Genomic DNA, 21153 nt, shown 5'->3' with positions numbered 1-21153 from the left:
GTTATCAACAAGCACATTCACGGCCTATTCGATATCCCTACAGGCCGCTTAGTTATCAACAAAGTCCGTCTTTAAATTATTGTAATACAATGCCTAAACGTGTAGAAAAGAAACGATCTTATTTTAAAGTTAATGTCCGAATAGGACAACAAACTGTTTCAGCCGTTATCGACACCGGTTCTCACGTAAACATTTTACCTTATAATATTTCTAAGAGTATTGATAAAAATTTTCAAGAAATCAAAGATAAATATAATAATAAGTTATTTTCTCTATCTAGTCAGATTCCTGTAGAAAAAATTATTAAAATATGTACAATAGATAAACTCACTAATGATATAATATTTTAATGTGGTAAATTAAAATATGAATTATTTATTACTATCTTCACCCTGCGTTTCATTGTTTAAATTACAATTGAATTTTTATTATTATCAAGTTTATCAGTTTGGAAAACAGGTACGTAAAAATCTTACATTAGATAAGTTGTTTCAAAATAATTTTGCATATAAAAATGTTAATTTTGAGGTCGCCAATTATTTTTTTGAAACAGCTATCATATTTTGTTAATATCTTACATATATATATATATATAATCGAAACAGAAATTGAAAAGCTAACAAGTAATGAAACGTAAGACCTATTTGGTCTTAAAAATTTTTTGCGCAAAATGCTGCAAACATATGAAATAATAGGTAGAAAAATTGTAGCGAGCTTGCTAAAAAGTTACCAGGAGCTGTAGCTCCACGAAATAGTTCAACGCAGGATTACTAAAATATTAACATAGAAGAAATTTTTAAAAAAAAATTATTAACATGGAAAAAAGAAAAAACTGCCTACAAGCGAAATAAAACTGTTTAAAATCAATGTTGGAAAACATGTGAATGCACGAAAAAACTAATCTGACCGTTGTGACACGTGAAAAGTTAATACATATAAAAAAATAGATCGACGGAACAAGTAAAAACAAAATAAAATTAATTGAAACATAAATTGCAAAATTACAAAAATTACAATAATTACAAAGCGGAAAATGGTAAATTAGCCCAATCGGAAACAATCAAGGGAAAAATGGTTGAATGTCGAATTAGGCCAAATACCATTACGCGTTTCGCCGAAACAGACCATTGAAGCTTTTGTTTGATGAAAAAAAATTTTTTTAATAAATATGAATTGTCCCGAAAAAATCTTTTTGGAGCTTCAATTCTCTGTTCCTTTTTCCCGACGCGTCCGCAGAGAAACACATTAGGTGTAAAAAAGGTAAATGCAACTCCGAGCAATACAAAATTAAAATCAAAATAAAATAAAATAAATAGCGGTCTGCTATTAGTCAAAATTACAATAACGTACGGGCTGGTCCTGCTAAAAGTCCTTACTCCACCTTTATTTTCACAACCATTTGTCATAGACGTATACTCCCGGTTACAAAAATGTTTCAAATGAAGCAAATATTCCAATTTTGGAATTTCTAAATTTAAAAAGACCAATTTTTTAAAAATTACAAAATCTAACTTTATACATTCGCAGGGTTCCTATACTTACTTATATAAGTAAATTTTATACTATTATATAAAATATAAAAAGTTTGACTCCCGTACGACAAAAATTGACAGAGATACTATATTTTGAAGTTGCTGATCATATTCAGGGGCCATACACAAATTGAAGAATGAAAGACTTGCACTTGTGCGCAACTAAAATTAGAGTATCAGTTTAGAAAACTGAGTCTGATGTGAATAGATTAAGTGACGAGCAATTCTGTGCAGACTGCAGCGAAAATGTTAAAAAATAAAAATCCTCCCCCCCCCCCACAAAAAAAAAACAGATCTCAGTCACAGAAACATAAAGTTGGTATTGCAGAAAAAACATCTATAGGCTTCTGTATTGGCACACAGCTAACTCTTAACATTATTCGCATGACAGCGAAAATGTTAAAAAATAAAACTCCTCCCCCCCCCAAACAACAGATCTCAGTCACAGAAACATAAAGTTGGTATTGTAGAAAAAACATCTATAGGCTTCTGTATTGGCACACAACTAACTGTTAACATTATTCGCATGAAATAAAAATTAAAAACATTTCTAGCTTATGAAATTTTAGTATGACTATTAGATAAAGCTCCTGAAGTAATTAAACCTCATGAGAACATTAATAAAATATATTCAACTTCGCATATATAACTTTCGCAATCACTTATGCGAAAATTTTTTCGGCATACCAGTTGTAACAAGATTAAAGAATGTTTCACACTAGTAAATTACAAAGATTATCACCAAATGGCTTTTAAGCGGAGAACCCAACTTCGAATTATTTTGATTAATTTGTTAATCGGTTCCCTAAGGTTAGTTGGAAATGAAGTCAGATATCCCAAATTTTGAACTTAAATATCTCAACAATTTTTGTCATACGGAAGTTGAACATTTTGTGTTTTATTTTTTATAATGATTATAAAGATTTTCCAAAGATAAGTACAGAGACCGGAGGACCGTATGAAAAGTTGAATTTCATAATTTTCTAAAATTGATATTTTAAACTTAAAAATGCCCAAACGTGAATCTTTGCATTATTTAAAACATTTTGGCATCTGGAAGTATATGTCTACTACCAACAGTTGAGAAAATAAAGACAGGTGAAAGTCTTTATTTTGGCAATTTATTTTATGTAAACTGTATAATTATGCATGCTTAAAAACTTCTAAATGTATTTTTATATTTCGTTATTCATATTAAGAAAATAATATCCCTTTACAGGACATGGAGGTAATAAATATGTTTAAGATAAAATTTCTCAGAACTATAATTTTCCCTATTGCGAGTATCATTTCTCTGAAACCATTACTCAGAACTTTAAGACAATTTGAACAATTTTATAAACTCTATGTGAGTATAAAATGACCAGATCTTATGCTTCTCGAATAAATAAAGCTACCTTTAATTTTCAAAGCTACCTTTAATTTTATGTTAAAAAGAGTTTATTTTATGGTCTCAAGAACGAAAAATATTATTTAAAAAAAATCTAATGCGATTGTTTTTAAAGTTGGTCATTTTAATTATACCTTATTTTTCTAATTTAGAAAAACAAACATCTAAAATCAGTGATATTTCTAGCCACAATGCTGCGAGCGATTTATATTACTATTTTATTCTGTGACCAAAGGGATTTTTTGTTTTATTTAAATTATTTTAATATCTGGAATGGAAAGTAAAACAGTAATTAATAAAAGTGAGTATACAAAAATATCAAGTATACAAAACTTCAATAAACTAGATAGTTAAAAAGAATTCGAAGGTTAAAGTACGTTAAATTTTTGGCATCTGGAAGTATATGTCTACTACCAACAGTTGCGAAAATAAAAGACAGGTGAAGGTCTTTATTTTGGCAATTTATTTTATGTAAACTGTATAATTATGCATGCTTAAAAACTTATAAATGTATTTTTATATTTCGTTATTCATATTAAGAAAATAATGTCCCTTAACAGGATATGGAGGTAATAAATATGTTTAAGATAAAATTTCTCAGAACTATTCAAAGGCATTTGATTTCTTTCTCAAGGTTTATTCAGGTTACTTAATTATGGCAAAGCACTTGAAAGCAACCTGACTGACTGAGAGGAACTGGATTGTATTCATGCAAGTTATGAAAAAAATTCTATGCAAGCCAGCTTAAACCCTGGACGAACTTTACTGGCTCAGCTCTCTCGGCGACTGTGGGCTCACAACTGTTTAGCCGCAACCAGAGGACTGGAGATCTTTCACTGGTTTATCTGAAGGCTGAGAGCATCCGGGCTTAACATGAAGACATCTGAGGAGTTGAATTTATGAAGACGTTTGATGAAAGATTAAATATAGGTTGAATTTAAATGAGGGTTTCTCAACTGGGGGGGGATTTTAGAATTTGAGGGGAGAGGAATGCTGTCAGTCTTTTATTTAACTGTTAAGTACTCAGTTTTTAATTTCTGAATATAAAAAGCTACTTTTATTCAAGATTTGGTATTTATCAACTTTTTCTGCACTTTTCGTAATTAAACTTATGAAACACTCTAAAAAATAATCTAAATCAAAGTAAATGTATATCGTTCCAATTTAGTATATGTACTGCCGAATTTCGAGTTTTGGAAAGAAGGGAGTGGGAAGGATCTGGCAATGGCGAAAGAGGTGCATGAGGCGAGAAAGGTTGATTACTACTGATTTAACCTGAATGTTAAGCAATAAAACAAATTAAACGTTACAATTAAACGAATTTTTTAATTATAATTTTAATAAATATTTTATTATTAAATTGGTGAATTGTAATTTGATGTAAAGTGGAAACCTTTAAAGATCATTTGTCATAAAAACAGCAGAAATAAAAATTTACTTCTTAAAATTTGGCGGGCTTAGAAATTTTTAATGTGCCAAAAGCAACTGAAAATTTGTGCTGTTTATCAGTTCAACTATTTTAAATGATTAATTTAATAAGCAATTGAAAGATTATGACTATAGAAATAAAATTATCAAAAATAATTTTACAGAGATAAATTTCAGTTCAGGAAGGTAACGAAAATTTAGGTTTTCGGGTATTCTTCACAGCACAAAGCACATGGTAAAACTTACGCTGTTTTCATCAAATAATAATAATTTAAACCACAAGTAGACAGCTAGTTGGTTTTATATATTTTCATGAAGCTTTTACCTTTAGGGCAGTAGGCAGGATCTATACATTTTCCACTAGGACCTCTGATAAAACCACTCTTGCAGAAACAACCTTTAATACATTGTTGAGTGCATACGAATGGTTTTTTGAAATTGGCACAAGTGAAAGGACATGCAGTACCGCATGCTTGGTATTCCTCATTTGCTTGACATACTGTAAAGAAAAAAGAAATTGAAATGAAATAATTTTAATGTAATGTTACTGAGATGAAATACTAGTTCATCGTATTACATTTACAGAAATAACTTAATTTTTTAGAGAGTGGGAAATTAATAGTGGCAACACTGTGGTTATAGAAACTTCACGCAACGCAGCCGGGCAATGCTGCCTTATACAAAGTAAAAGTCTGATAATTTTGGCATTGTATGGTTTGATATCCTCGATACTCTGGCAACCTTTTTCACCGACATTTTTGCGATCAGATGGGGCTATTAAATACATTTCATTCGGCAACATTCGTAAAAGCTTGGAAGTTGCTTTTTGTGCAGTTTTTAGCTACTTATTTATTCAAAACATGGCGTTTGTGTATTGTTCTTTTTTTTTTTTATCTTTATTATATCTTTTTTATTAGAGGCCCACCAGCGGCCGAGCGGTAAAGTCGCGGAACACTGGTAGTTCGGTCCGAGGTTCGTTTGGCTTGGTTGGTTAATTTAATTATGGCAAAGCACACTAGGGCTATCTGGCTAACGGTCCGAGGTTCGAATCCCGCAAACGGGCTGGCTGCATATGTGTTTTCGTGGTTTTCCCCATGTGTAACGTGTATACGAACCAGTTTCCCTTAGAAAGTCCTCCACGAAGGCATCCCTCCCCTTAAGCAGATAGCCCTCGAGGCTTTGCCGTAATTAAATAACCTAACTTATCATCTTTATTAGATTTATTTTATCTTAGAATGATTTTAAACTTAATGAGAACGTCGATAAAGGTACACAAAGGAAATACGTGACTTTAGAAATTCACAAGATGCTGGATATTAATCTAAGCTGTCAATCAAGAAGTTATTCCAAACTTTAAACTTAAGACTTCGTTTACGCAAAATTTACTAAACACTGATTAAGAGCTTCTTAGTTCAGTTTAATACCAAATATGCAATTTTCCTAGCGGTATTGTTTGGAAACATATAAACAACCCCCTCAAAAAAGGCTTTGTGAAATTTTGGCTAAATATCACGAAGCAAAGTTCTGTGGATAGTTGGTGGTCCAATGACCAAATACGCAAAGAATTATTATAAACTGTTGAAAGTCTCCCTTGCAAAATGTTTCTGATCATGCTTCTAGAAAGCGAAATTTGTTCATGCATTGAAAGCCATAAAAGTGATCCAGTTGTAATAGAATTAAGGGATGATTTCTTATGAATCTGCAGGTAGCAAAAGAAATGACGAAGATGAAGAATATTGTAACGAAATCACTTGAGGTAGGAATGTTGAAGCATTTTAAACACACTTCAGAAACTTCCCTTCCTTTAAAATATTTATATACTATATAATATTTTAAACATGGAGAAGCAATGAATATTCACGTTCTCCAGGACTATTTTTTTTCCTGAAAAGAGCAGATTCTATCAAGTAAATGAACATTTGAATTTTACTTGTAAATACTTCAATCGTTGGCAATAATGATGGCTTAGAAGCAAAAGTTCATTAAATAAACTACGAATAAAGTTTACCTTTCCCTAGTGCCTTTGCGCAGTGACGAATTACTCTTGTGTAAGGCCTCTTATCAATAGAGAGAGGCCTCGCACATTGTTCAGGATTCAAGGCATTCAAATCATAGTTTAGTTCTGTCTTTCCTCCATCGATTGGCATTAACTGACGGTCTAATAAAGATTAATTTCAATATTTTTCGAAAGAGTAGCAGCGGAAGTGCTTAAAGAAAGAATGTGCTAGAGGCGGCCACAAGTTCTGTAGAATCCCACACCATTTTGCAGGAGAATACTCGAGCGCATTCAGCTATGCTCGATTTCTTCGATCGATAACCCTCCCTATCGGCATAGTGATTAGTGACGCTGACTGAGGTACTGGGTACTGAGGTACTGAGTGAGCTGATGGGGCTGGATTCGAATTCTGGAGAAGGTATGGATGTTTATAAGTGTATAGTACTTATGCAGCATGGATATAGTGTTTATGCGGCAAACAATGGAGAAATTCTCGTGTCCCCCCGATTTGCACTTGTATTTGTTCAACCGAAAGGTTTGGGAAGCACAAGACCGTACCTGTGACTTTTTTTTATTGAAAATTTTATATCCTTGTGCACCACATAGTATTACACAAGGCTTACAGAGGTAAGTAAAAAAAAAAAAAAAACAAATACAACAACACAACACAAAATAAAATAAACTTACAAATTCACAGATGATACGTAAGAGATAAATTTACAGAAAAAAGAGAAAACCATTTTATGTTCAACAAAAACATGAAGAGGGGGAGGAAATGAAATATTCACAGAGTTTAACTTAGAAATGAGTTCCTTTCGTCCTTCCTTGAGCTTTGAACAATAGAACAACAAATGTTCGACATTTTGCACTCCCCCGAAACTGCATGAACACAAGTCTGTACTAGATAATCTAAATCTCTTCAGATATGAATTGAATTTACCATGTCCAGTTAGAAATTGAGTAACTTCAAAATTGCAGAAAAAGTGTTTATTATTCAGTCTGTGAGGAATGGAAGGAAAATATAGTTTAGTCAAAGAGGCAGTAGTAGAATTCCTGTATAGTTTATTCCACTCGAGTATTGTATCATCCCTACTTTTGTTCTTGTAAAATGACTTAGGAAGTATCATTGGAGTAATTACTTGAAGATGTGTAGCTTGTTTTGCCAACCAATCAGCCCGTTCATTTCCTAGATTGCCAGTGTGGCCACGTACATGAGAAAAGATAACATCAACACCTTTATTATTAAGGTCTTTAAGAAGAGCATGGGAAGTCACAATTAATTTATTATATGAGAAGATATTCCTAAGAGAAAATAAGGATGAAAGAGAATCAGTGCGAATAAGAAATTTAGCACTCAGCGAACAGTTGTTAGATATCCACTTAATTGACTCACTAATGCACAGTAATTCGGCTTGGAAAACACTGCATTCATTGGGAATTCTAAAGAGTTTGTATTCCAGTTCAGAACCATTATGGAAAACGACATAAGCTAATCCAACTCGATTATTAATTTTACTGCCATCTGTATAACACACAACAGGGAAATTATCATCAACAGAATTGTCATAAATGATAGTTTGAATTGGCAAACGATTGGCAGGATGAGGAAGATCTTCAAACAACACCTTGGCATCGAACATAAATTTGCCGATGGTATCTTTAAACTTTTTGTCATTCAAAACATGAAGGTCAATCGGAGGAAATCCTATAATTGCGAAACAGGCTTCATAGCTAATTGTTCTGTAGCCACGCACAACTCTTAGTAAAATTCTTCTTTGAATTCTGCGAAGTATACGGGAATTAATCTTCTTTTCTAAAGCTGTTCCCCACACTCTAGAAGCATAGCAAATAAAGGGGACAATACCCTGCTTATAAATCATATCAATAACATTAACTTTTAAACCAAAAGTATTGCAAGAGACACGATTAAGTCCTCTAAGTATATTTTCACACTTATTGAATAAATACATAATATGATTTTTCCAACAAAACTTATGATCAAGAATAACGCCTAAATATTCAAAGATGAAAAAGGCCCTTTCGTAGCATTCACTTTCGAAAGATCTCGGTGATTCTTCAGGTAGTTGACCATTCGATTCAAATTGTCAATAGAACAATAAATGCATCCTACAATTTTTCATCGCTGGCAGCGGATGGTGCACAACTGTGATTTATGGAAGGACAGTATATAAATTTGCCTTAATAGTTTAAACTGAGTAACTGGACTGAAAGTTGAAATAAGAGAAATAGCTTTGCTACATGTTTAATGATTAGTATATATATATAGTAAATTTCCCCATTGTAAGTTATTTTTATCAACAAACTGCACTAGCTGAGACACGATTATATGAGGTTTAAGGTATTTCTCCCGCCTTCTTAGCGTGCCTTCGCGATGTAGTGGTCTGCACGCTGGGCGCGTATTCCAGAGGTCCGTGGTTCGATTCCTGGCGAAGGCGTTGCTCATTTTTCATCTTGCCTGCTTCCAAAAATTACCTAATGTCTCTACAGTGGCGCCCGAACAAAAAAAAGGGCGGTGGATGATGAATCTCCATACCCAGGATTTGGCGACTGGGTCCCCTAAAAACCCCATTCCCCCTTTAAAAGGGAGAGTATATAAGGTATTTCTCCCTCCTTCTTAGCGTGCCTTCGTGGTGTAGTGGTCTGCACGCTGGGCGCGTATTCCAGAGGTCCGTGGTTTGATTCAGGGCGAAAACGTTGCTCATTTTTCATCTTGCCTGCTTCCAAAAAATACCTAATGTCTCTACAGAGGTACATGTAATAAAATGAATTTAATTCTGTCTATTTAACGTAAAACTTTTAATAATAGTAGTATATTTCATACTGTGGAAGTAAAATAAATTAGAAACGTAAGGTCTTCGAACGATTTGTGCAAGCTATTAGACATTTTTAATGACGAAACTCTCAAAACTCTGCTGCGTCTTCGCCGAGATTGGAATCCGAATCTTCTAATAGCTAAATGGATGTTATAATTCTTTACACTCTGTCCCACTTAAATGGCAATTTGGGACAGGCATGAAATCCAGTAGATCAAATCTGAGTGCCGACGAGTTGTCATCGGCTACATCAAGAGCCTCAGTAGGTACTATAAGACATCTTTAATGCAGGTCCAAATTTCAAGCCACACACCTTCCAGTAGTTAGCTGGATGTATTAAACACTTACCCCATATCAACACGCTCGGAGAAATGCCGTAATTCTTGACAAAGTGGCTAGTAACTAAAGTTGACGTAATACTATTACAAGACCTTCGAAGTACTGACCATTACACCTTAGGACAACATAGAAGGGTGTCTTAGTTCTTTTTCCTAAAACGAATTATTGCATTCGCTCGTTTTGCTTTTATAGGGTAAGTGCAGTTGTACATGTTCAGTTGACAACTGGAAGATCCGTAGTTGAAAGCCCAGCGAAACACAGCTGATATTTCTTATTTCCTCCCCTCTTTATCCGAAATGCCTAATTATGTCTAATAGAGTAGCTCCCGAACTAAAATAAAGTTGATCATAATTCGTCACCACCTCAGTTTGGCCGACTGGGTTTTGCGTCTCTCCTCGGTCACCCTTTAAGTGGGGATGATATAAAGAATTAGCTCATTCTCTTGTGCACATTTTCGCGGTGTAAGTGGTTAGCACTTCTTTCTGGCAATTAGAAGATCTGTGTTAATTTCAGCTAAGACACTGTTGATTTTTCTAGGTTCTTGGTTTGAAATGACCAGCGGTCTTTACAATTTCAGTTCTTAATACGAGTCACCTAAAAGCCATTCCTATCACCTAAATTCTGTTCACCTAAATGTGACTGGGTGTGCAAGGCCAACGTCGAGTCACCAATCCAAGTTGGTGATATATTATTTTTCACAATTTAATGTGTAAAGATCTTCAAGTTCTGACGTGGGGGCATCACGTGTAGATTGAAAGGGAGAATTAGAAAGGAAAATAAACAGTGCTCTTTCATGAAACTGAAAACAGGATTTTCAGCTCCCTGTACTGTCTATTAAATTAATATTAGAAAGATGTCCGTCAATCATACAGTCTCGGACATTTCAGGCAATAAGTCATTTGTTGCAATTACAATTTTGACAGACACGTTACTATGTTTTGTAATTTATTACAATCTTCTCTTACAGTTTCAGTATAGTTAGCATTAATTTACTAAATCTTCTCACAATTTTGGAAAATTAATTTTCTCTCGCAAACTAATCTTAAAATTTTAGAAACATGCACAGTACGAAGGAAATGCTTCTAAAAACGTTGTTTATGTACAGACAGAAACTCAGACGATCGAAACCAAATCGTAATTTGTATTTAGTAAAGGGCATTATTTCGTAACAATGCATGAATGAGTTGAAAATGTAGGTATTTACAGTGAAAAAAATGTAGCAAGAGATCAAGGGACAAAATAGGTTGATCCTGCGAACGAAATAAATCAAATTCTAAAAATGCAAATTAAAATCTTTTCAAAAAGGTAAACAGAATCTTAAAAGTACAACTTAAAATGTGTTTTACTTTTTTAACGCAATGCTTTTCAAAACTTACCAGTAGGACAGTTGCTGGGAATAATACAAGTGCCCTCTGGGCCTCGTATATAGCCAGGTTTGCAGAAACAACCCTTAATGCATTGTTGTGTACACAGAAACTTCTTGTCAAAGTTGGTACAGTTGAAAGGGCAAGCTGTTCCACACTCTTTGTATTCTTCATCTTCTTTGCATACTGTAGCGGTAAAAATAATTAAATTTTTTAATCGTTATTTCAAAAATATTTCTTTTAAAATAATTTGCAACTTTGCTTCACATTACCCAAAAGACAATTCTTTATACTGAAAAGGGGCAATAAACCTTATGCTACATCTGGTAATATGTTAAGTAGATGTGATAGTAGTAGCCTGATATAGCGTTAGTCTTCATATCAGAACTAACGTTTGACACGAGTAAAAAGATTAGGCTTCACCGGATAAAAGGCACACTGCAAAAGACGTGTGCACACGTGTCAGACACGTGATGGCAAAAGATAGAGTGTGTGGTCTTTATTTCGAAAACGGTGGTCGTAAAGATATACTACATCCAATTACTAAAATGCTTCAAATGACAGAAATATTTATCTTTTGGCATTTTAAAATTAAAAAAAAAATCATTTTTTTTTTAAATTACGAAATCTAACATTTTTATACGTTCCCCCCTGTCTTTATAGTTATGTTTAGGAATATATTATTGCTATAAAAAGCACAATGTAAAAAGTGTGATTCCTGTGCGACAGAAACTGACTGAGATATTTAGTTTTAAAGTTCTGCATCATATTCAGGGCCCTACATAAATTGAAGAGCAAAGTGTTTACATTTATTTGTACTTAACTAAAAATAAAATACCAGTTCAGGAAAACATCCAGCCAGAAATATTTTTTATATTAACACATTCACGCCGGCGCGGGCCACATCGGGCGGCGCGTACCACCGGTGGCCCGCACTAGTCTGTCTTATCGGTCGGCGCGTACCACCGGTGTTACGTATTCGATTTTGTTATTAGATTTCTTCTATTGATATCTTCTATTGATATTTCTTCTTCTATTGATATTTCTTCTTCTATTGATATCTTCTATTGATATTTCTTCTTCTATTGATAGCTTCATCAGACGAATCACTTATTTCCATATACCTGTTATCTATTATTTATAAGGGCAAAAATTAAAAAAAAAAAAAAAAAAAAAAAAAAAAAACATTCTAACTGCCTTTCTAGTTATACTTATTGGCAGAAATCTGAGGTTAAGATGAAAAAAAATCGCAGAGTTACACAGCTTGCAAAATAAGTACTAACTATACTATTAGCAAACGTACAACTCGCATACAGGTCTGAACAGGTAATAATCGCGCGCCGCCAGATGAAACGCGGCAAAAATTCGAGCGCAGCCTCACGGCGAAGAACATAAAAATTGGCCCGGGCGTGAACATGTTAACAGATTAAGTAATGAGCATTTCTATGCAGATTATCGTGAAAGGTATTGATTAATATTTTTTCCGAAAAGATTTTATTTACAGAATTTTATAAAAAAGCTTCAATATTTACACAAACCAGCTCTTAACATTAATTGCATAAATTAAGAGTAAAAAATATGCTTGTTTAATGGAAGTTTTGTACACTTATTATATTTTGAAATTAAAGCAATAAAACTTCATGACAATATTAGTTAAATATTTACTGAGCTTGTATAAAAATTCTATTGACATGGCAGCTGTAACAAAATTATTTATTGAAGAATGTTATACCCTAGTAAATCACAAAAGGATATCACTGAATGACATTTAAGGGGGGGATATAAGCCTCGAATCATTTCATTTATTCAATAACCGAACTCTCAAGGCATGTTAAAATAACGTAAAATTTCGAAAATTTTAAAATTTTATCGCACGGGAGTCAAACATTTTATGTTTTATATTTGGTAATGAGTATAACATTTTCAAAAATATAGTATGAAGATAGGGAGAAAATGCAAAAGATTAGATTTATTATTTTATATGAAATTAATTTTTAAAATTAAAAAATACAAAAATATGAAACTATGCGTCATTTAAAACAATTTTATAACTGGAAGTAAACTAGTGTGCAAAACTTAAACATCTTTTCTGATTTTGGTTGCAATTCCACAAAAACTCAACTGGGAGACATGAAATTCATACTATAGAGGGCGACTGTCATACTTCAAAGATGAGAAAAGTATAGTAACAAAAAATGAATAGGACGCATACAGTACGGAACGAATAGAAAAAGGCTTCATTGACAGAATGGCGTTGGTTAAAAAAAAAAAAAAATCTGAAAGTTTTCAGATTTTAAATTAGGTCCAAAGGGGCGATTTTTTTAACGTTTTGTGTGTTACTTTCATTTATTAAATATGATGTTCTTTGCACTTAAACCATAAAATTCAGTTCAATAGCAATGTCGCAAAATAGCTTTAAAATGAGCATATCCTTTAGAATTTCCGATACACAGTTCCGCGCGCTGGAGATAAAAAGGTTTTTTTTTTTTTTTTTTTTTTTTTTTTTTTTCCCGGTAGAGTGTTGCCATTGCTCGCTTTGAAAGCCTTCAGTTTGTTAATCAAAAATTCGTTAAAGTTTTACAAAATATGAAATCGATAATAAAACAAATTCCAAATTTCAAATTTGATCTTCCTCATTCCTATATTCGTAGGAGGATTACGTCATTCAAAATTCGATGGCTCTATGTACCGTTGTTTTATCACAATGCGAGAAATATACATACATTTATGCAGATTTTTCATTATTTAATTTCTTCAAATATAATGCAGGACTCTAACATTCGGCAACAACAGTTTAAAAAGTGAAACGGACATTTATAGTGATTCAACGCAAAATCGCAAAACGAAAACAATAGTCCTTCAGGGACAAAGTCCCTTTGGACTATGTAAGGGATATAATGTCCCCTAACTGCAAGGGTTGCGCTGCACCGTCTATCAATACTCGATACCAGATTATGTAAAAGCTCTTGGGGAAGAGTTCCCATTCTTCAAGCAGCATCTATTTCAGATATCTTGTGTTCTCCGGAAGGTAAAATTGTGCCGTCAGGCGTCTCTCTAAAGTATCCCATACCTGTTCATTGGGATTTAAAACAGGACCAATCCGTACTGTGAATATCTTCACTTTCCAGAAGCTTCTCAACATCATGAGTCTTGTGTGGCCGGGCACTGTCATCTATAAAAACTAAGTCGGGACCAATGGTATCTCGGAAAAGACGCACGTGGAGAAGGATAACTTCCACACAGTAACGATCTCCGGTAAGTGAAACCTTTGTCAAAAATGTGGACCTTTGTCCGTCCGTTGATCATGATGCCTCGCCATGCAAGCCCGCTAGAACTAACCAAACGGTCTCTTTCCAGATGTGATAGTGGGAATAAAACGTGTCCGACGTCTCATCATATCAACTGGCGCTGAGAATAATTTTTCAGACGGAAACGACTCTCATCGGTTTGTTTGGGTTTGGTTCGGTTTATTTAAGTATGACAAAGTACTTGAGGGCTATCTGTCCTGTGACTCCTGATGAACTACTGATAACTTATTTTTCCGTATTTATGGTGTTTATTATTTATTTTTCCGTATTTATGGTGTTTTTAAACCGTTTTAATTTATGTAACCAAATGAACTTATTCTTCAAATTAAACTCCTTGAAAATGTATTAGAGTCCGAAGGTTACACATGTTGATCTTGTCCTTGCGTGTTTGCGCTATCTAAGAGAAAAGCTGCAGATGGCCTATTATTCCTATCTTCTTCAAGTATTTCGTAAGCGAAAATATTTGTAAAGCCGACGGACGTGTTCTGCATAGCTTTATCATAAAATTGAGCATTTATTCTGTGCAGAAAATCAGAAATAAGTTCCACTTTCAGGTCAGCATGCAGATTTTTGAGCGTTAATCTAAAAGTGAGAAAAAATACATCTTCAAAGATTATTCATTATTTTGATTTGAGGGATTTCTGTCTTATGTCTTTTGATTAAGGTTTTTGGTCCATGTATGCATATCAAAGATAATTCAGAGATATAAAGCTATTTAAGATGCACAGAGATATTTTTATGCGGATATACTTATTAACTGTCGTTTTATGCGGTACTTCACTGTTGGTATCATGGTATCACGTTTTATTTTTCATTTTATCTTAAGATACGAAATTAATTACCTTTAGGACATTCTGCTGGTGAAACACACACCCCATCATTCCTTCTTACAAGCCCTGGCTTACAGGAACAACCAGACCGACAAGTCGCTGTGCATCGGACAACAGGCGCATGATAGGTATCACAGGTATTTCTACAAGTGGGCATACATCTGTAGTATTCTTCATTTACCGGGCAGCGTTGCTTACTTGGAACTGTTGTAAAAATATATATATATTTGCTCAATCTGATAGAACAATTTCACTTACCGTTTTTTTTTTTTTTTTTTTTTTTTTTTTTTTACTACAATATCCTTTTCTATACGTAATATAATAATGCCAGTCATAATTTTTCAAATGTAAATACTTATTGGTAATTTTATAAATATAAAAATAAATTAGATATTTAAGTCCTTTATTTAAATATATTAAACTATAAAGTACGAAAATATAAAAGCTTGAGGTAAGAGACTTTCAGTTTTGACGCTTTTAAAATTATTTAATTATAGTATAAAAAGACTTATTGTAGGCTGTTGAATTTATGGAAAAGTTTTCAAAAAGGTTATGAAAAATATTTACCTAACGGGCACTGGTATGCAGGTATGCAGATTCCTGTCGAATTTTTGTAGTAACCGATTTTGCAATCGCAACCGGGAACACACGAATATGGACAATTACCCCTTTTTATACAATCATTGCAAGGAATTACACAATCTGTATATTCTTCATTATCACCACAAATGACATCTGTAAAAAATATAGAATGAATACTTAAAATAGAAAATTATTTATATCCTTATAAATTTTTTCTATGACACAATTCTTTAGGAACATACTAGACTTTGTATGCGATGAGACTCTCTTTCACATGCGTCAAATTGTGTACAGTTTTATCTTTTAAGACAGAAAACTTTCTTTGCTGAAATTCATTAAATACTATTTTAAAGACAAATTATTCTCATAAGATTCCGAAAATGCATTGATGAAATAATTGAAAGTCAACAAACGAAATGTATATAGATTGTAGATTAACCTGTGAGAAAATTTTTACAGCGCCTAATTATTAACTTTTTTGTAATTTTATTAGTCTCTTAAAACTTACTAAGCTAAAACGTTATTTTCCTCAAGAATCATATTCTTGAAACTTTATTCTAACTAGTCTTCTACATGTTTATTCAAGCAACTTCTGCATTAACTTGTGGTCTACGTTATCTACAAATTATAGCCCTTTCCAGTTCACGTTCAAATTTTAAAATGTACTAGTTAATTAAGAAAGAATAAAATCGATATTCGCTAACCATCAGAAAAACATCTATTCTCAGGCACGCATTCATCATTTTCGTTTCGAAAATACCCAGGTTTGCAGTCGCAGCCAGGTTCGCAAAATATTTCTTCACAGTTACCACGGTAGTAGCAGTCGTTGCATAGACTCACGCAAGGCACAAAATGTTCATTTCTGGGACAGGGTAAGGGATCTAAAATGGAAAAGAAGACTTTAAATTCATTATGGTAATGCATGCAATACACCACGACTCAAAAATTACAAAACAAAATTCAGAAAAAAACATATTACTTATATTCTGCTTTGTTAATATATGGGTTGTGACGAGTATCACTGGTGTTTCTCAATAAAATTTATCATCGAGTGCTTGAAGATCGTGAGTATTCCTTAACGATTACACAGGTATTAGAGTCCTTTATACACATGGCTTATAAATAAAGCCCAGTGTAACATGTAATTAATTACATGTTACATTGTAAAGCTTGCAGGTGATATAAATCTAAATTTGGGGAGAGGCCATTAAATATGAGGTGAATATTATTAATTGGCGAATAACAGTGCACTCAACTAAATATTAATCTACGATGGATAAATCGAGACCTGTCTAAAAAGAATTAAGTTAATTTGTTGTAGAACGATGGAAAGATTACTGTTACAAACCATCAGCGTTAAAGAAAATTGTCTATGGAAAATATAAAAAGAAAACCAAAAATATGTGGAGTAACAACACTCATAGCAAATGTCGTAGTCATTATAAATTAGTTTCTTTTTCACTTCTAATGATGTCTATTTTCCCGTATTTATGGTGTTTTTTAAACCGTTTTAATTTATATAACCAAATGAACTTATTCTTCAAATTAAACTCCTTGAAAATGTGGACAAATTGTTAATATTCAGTGTTTGGGGAATGAATTATAAACAGAGTTATGCCTCTTTTTTGTGTTAACTGCCTTCAAATATAACCTTGATTTTGAATTAATGGTGGACGTCATTTTTAGTATTAACCCGGTAAATCGGGGGTTGACAGTGATGTCAATGATGTTTCTGAAATTTGATGAGATGAGTAAATATAAATTCTTTTAGTTATCGTTCTTTCATGTCTGATCGATTAGCAGTTTAACAAAATCAGAGCTACGCACATATAAATGCAACTTTTATAGACTAAGTATACTCAGACTAAAATATAACAAACCTTGAAGATCACACTGACTGCCTGGTATGCAGTGTCCTGTATAGTTTCTATAGAAGCCTAGTTTACAATCACATCCCTTATTGCAGTATCCGTTGTAGCATTTGCCTCGTTGAGCGCAGGTATTGCAAGGTATTACGCACTGCGTAGGCCTCTCATTTTCGCGACAGGGACCTAAATAGGAATGTAATTCAAAGCAGTTAGTAATCAAATCAAGTTCCAACTGAAAAAATAAATTTACATAAACAGTAAATACACATGCAAAAACATGAAAAAAAAAAAAATATTTTCTGAGCCTGAACACAAACTTCAACAAATTTTAAGATCGGCTGTATATTGCGTTTAGTAATTGGAGTCCAATGGCTAACCATCAAGGGTCACTGATTGCAAAGAGCTCGAGATATGCTTAGTCCATCGATGGCGAGTGGATAATACTGTTCTATGACCAGAGTTTGATTCCAAGCGAATGCCAATGGCTGCATGGATATTTTTTTTTTTTTTTTTTTTTTTTTTTTTTTGTATTTTTTCCCTTCGTTCCAACTATTCATGCTTAACCACTACAGTAAATTTGCTTTTTGTACTGTCCCAAAATGACTGATTCATTTTCGGAGACATAATATATCTAAACATAGGTATATCTATTCTGTAAGCAGAAGAGAAAATAGTAAAAAATTCTATTTAGTAGGCGAAAAAGTTCTTTAATATCAGTTCATGCTTTGAGAACGCAGTTTCACAAAATTCCGTTTCCATTACATTCATGCAGGGGTAATTTTGTACTTTAGTGTGTGTGTGTGTGATTACGGCAAAGCCTCGAGGTCTATCTGCCTAAGGGGAGGGATGCCTTCGTGGAGGACTTTCTAAGGGAAACTGGCTCGTATACACGTTACACATGGGGAAAACCACGAAAACGCCTATGCAGCCAGCCCGTTCGCGGACTTTCTAAGGGAAACTGGCTCGTATACACGTTACACATGGGGAAAACCACGAAAACGCCCATGCAGCCAGCCCGTTCGCGGGATTCGAACCTCGGACCGAACTACCAGTGTTCAGCGACCTTACCGCTCGGCCGCTGGTGGGCCCTTTTGTACTTTAGAGACGCAAAGATGTATTTTCTAGGGGAAAAAATGACATTTAACGTTTCCGCATGAATATGGTTGGTGTTAAATCGATTTCGCTATCTACCTAAAGGAGGTATATTTGATTCATATTTACATTATACATGAAGAAGTCCCGTGCAGCTAGCTCTTTCGCTGGCAGCTCAACTCTGGTCGACTACCAATGTTGAACGGTTACATTTGGCCTTGCCTTGAGTAACAATAAGCTGAATTACAAACCTACGAGTGGCCGAGCGAGGGTGAATACTGGTCTTTTCGACTTGGGTTCGAATTCAGGCGAATGGGCTGGCTACACGGGGCATTTCCGTGGTTTTCCTCATGTGTAACGTGTATACGAGCCAGTTTTCCTTAAAAAGTCTTTCACGAAAGCACCTCTTCCCTTAGGCAGATAGCTCTAGTGTTCTTTGTCGTAATAAACTAAACCAAACCAAGGTGGATTACACAGTAAAAGATGTGCTGCATCATAAAAGGATCTCACAACGAATACTTTTTAAATGAAAAGGTTTTTTAAACTTTTTTTTAAAGTTAAAAAGCAGATTTGGATATTTAAATCAATTATAAACATTTGAAAAATCTTACGTCTTACAGCCAAATTATTAATGCTGTAAATGAATTTATTTGGAGAAACCATCTGCCAGCTTTATTCAGAACAATTTAAGCTCTCTCTCTTTTTTTTTTTTAATCAAAATTGTTCAGTATTTACGAAATTAAATTGAGATAATCTAAGAGCTTAAAGCGCTTCTTAAGTTATCTAAACCAAAGGTGTCCAAACTTTTAGCTTCTCTGGGCCACACTGAAAAAAGACGAGATATTTTAGGCCATACAAATTATTTCTAACACCAGTGGTAGCTCGAGATTTCCAAAATAAATGAGTTATAGTAATGCGTATGTTTCATTGAAAATTTTTGGGTTTTCTCAGATTTGTTGCTGAAAGAAATTTTTGAATTTCTTCTCTAGGAAAGAAAAGTGAGTGTTTGGCCCACCGTTAGTTCAAATTTGCTATGTATGAGAAAGTGCATATATAGAAAAACTTTAAATGAGTTAGTGGTTCACTTAACTCATATGGCGAGCCGACACTGCCTAACACTAACGATGGCTGATGAGCAAAAGGAATATAAAAACATGTTTAAACAATTTTATTAATTTATGAATTTTTTTTATTAGGACAGCAACGTAGAATTATTTTGACATTGTATTTGGCATTTTACACATAACATTTCATTATATATTTTATTTATAATTATGAAGATAACAAGAAATCATAAGATTAATGAGATATTTGGCCTTGAATTTGAGAAATTAATGCATCAGTATCTTGTTCGATTTTAGTGGTTGCATTTCTCAAGAAGTTTTCATCGGGTTCATCCGATATTCTGGTTTTAATTTTACTCTTTGCGTACTTCTTGAAAACAATTGTTCAAAAATGTATGTATTGCCAAATAATGATGATGTGAATAACACATGACTGTGCAGCGAGGCATATTTGTATGTGGGTGAAAATAAAGATAATCACTTCGCGCACATGTCAACAGAAGTTTTAGAACCCCACTCCACAGAAAACACGTTTTATTTCGCTCCAGCTCAGAGCGTCAAGTAACCCGTTCGTCCCTCTCGAAAACCAGCCTCCAATCCTGATAGCATGAGTAAAATATATCATCGGGGTGGAATACTGACATTTTTTTTTTTTTTTTCGCTTCGTCCCCACCACTTGGGCCGCATGCGGGTTGGACCGCATGCTCTCTTGATGGGATATGCCCCCCCCCATCAAGAGGCCTCATGGAACCTCCCATTCACGATCGATAACGTTCGGAAACAGATCCATTTATTCGACTGGGATTAAGGGTTTCTTACCCAGGCGCCCATAGAAACCTGAACTTCGTTCACGCAACGGGAACCTCCATGAGAGGCCTTGATGGGGGCCTCTTGATCCCCCAAGAGGCCTTGATGGGGGATGATGATATATCCAATCAAGATGGCCTTGGTTGAACAGTGGCCTTCGTGAAGGGAGAACGTCAATACACTTGAAAAACATGGCGGCGCTTTCCGTGCAATGTTGTCATCGGAAATTCAACTGATAATGAATGCTTTTAAATTTTCGTCGGAAATATAACTTTACCACAGAGCTGATCTAATTAAATTAAGCTGATAGAAAGAAGGTTTTTTTTTTTTTTTTTTTTTTTAATTATTTTAACATTTTATGCTTTCTAAAGCCATTTTAATTAGCTTTTTGCATAAATATAAGAATCGGTGAGAGACAAACGAACGTTTTGCAGTATTTTAAACGCAGATTTGAAAATTGCTCCTGTCATAAAAAAAATTAGGAAACGGTTTTAAAGTTAACAATGATTATAATCAATATTTTTCCTAAGCTTAAGTACTTAACTTATTTGCGTTTCATAGCAAAAAATATTATAACCATCAACATTTATATCTCCAAGACTATAAATTAGTTAATAAATGTCATTGAAATATTTCATATAAGAAATATATCTAAATCTAATAAAAAAAACCTAAATTTCATATATTGGTATTTCATATATAAGAATCATGCAGTGTTT

General features: G+C 33.7%; 1 protein-coding gene across 2 annotated transcripts in view; it reads right to left on the bottom strand.

The window, feature by feature from the left end:
• LOC118193080 (zonadhesin-like) overlaps positions 1 to 21153 on the bottom strand; it is an 83716-nt gene that overhangs the window by 50192 nt on the left and 12371 nt on the right. For both annotated transcript variants that reach the window (XM_085809187.1, XM_035364118.2), the window contains exons 3-8: positions 17484 to 17654; positions 16308 to 16484; positions 15589 to 15756; positions 15034 to 15225; positions 10896 to 11069; positions 4676 to 4849 (exon numbers count right to left, since the gene is read on the bottom strand). In XM_085809187.1, coding sequence (XP_085665313.1) covers positions 4676 to 4849; positions 10896 to 11069; positions 15034 to 15225; positions 15589 to 15756; positions 16308 to 16484; positions 17484 to 17654 — 1056 coding nt within the window. The remainder of the gene's footprint in view (positions 1 to 4675; positions 4850 to 10895; positions 11070 to 15033; positions 15226 to 15588; positions 15757 to 16307; positions 16485 to 17483; positions 17655 to 21153) is intronic.

Source organism: Stegodyphus dumicola, chromosome X2 (genome assembly GCF_044657685.1).
Source record: "Stegodyphus dumicola isolate Sdum_Otavi_A_Nest chromosome X2, ASM4465768v1".
NCBI lineage: Eukaryota > Metazoa > Arthropoda > Arachnida > Araneae > Eresidae > Stegodyphus > Stegodyphus dumicola.
This window is presented reverse-complemented; position numbering and strand designations above follow the sequence as displayed.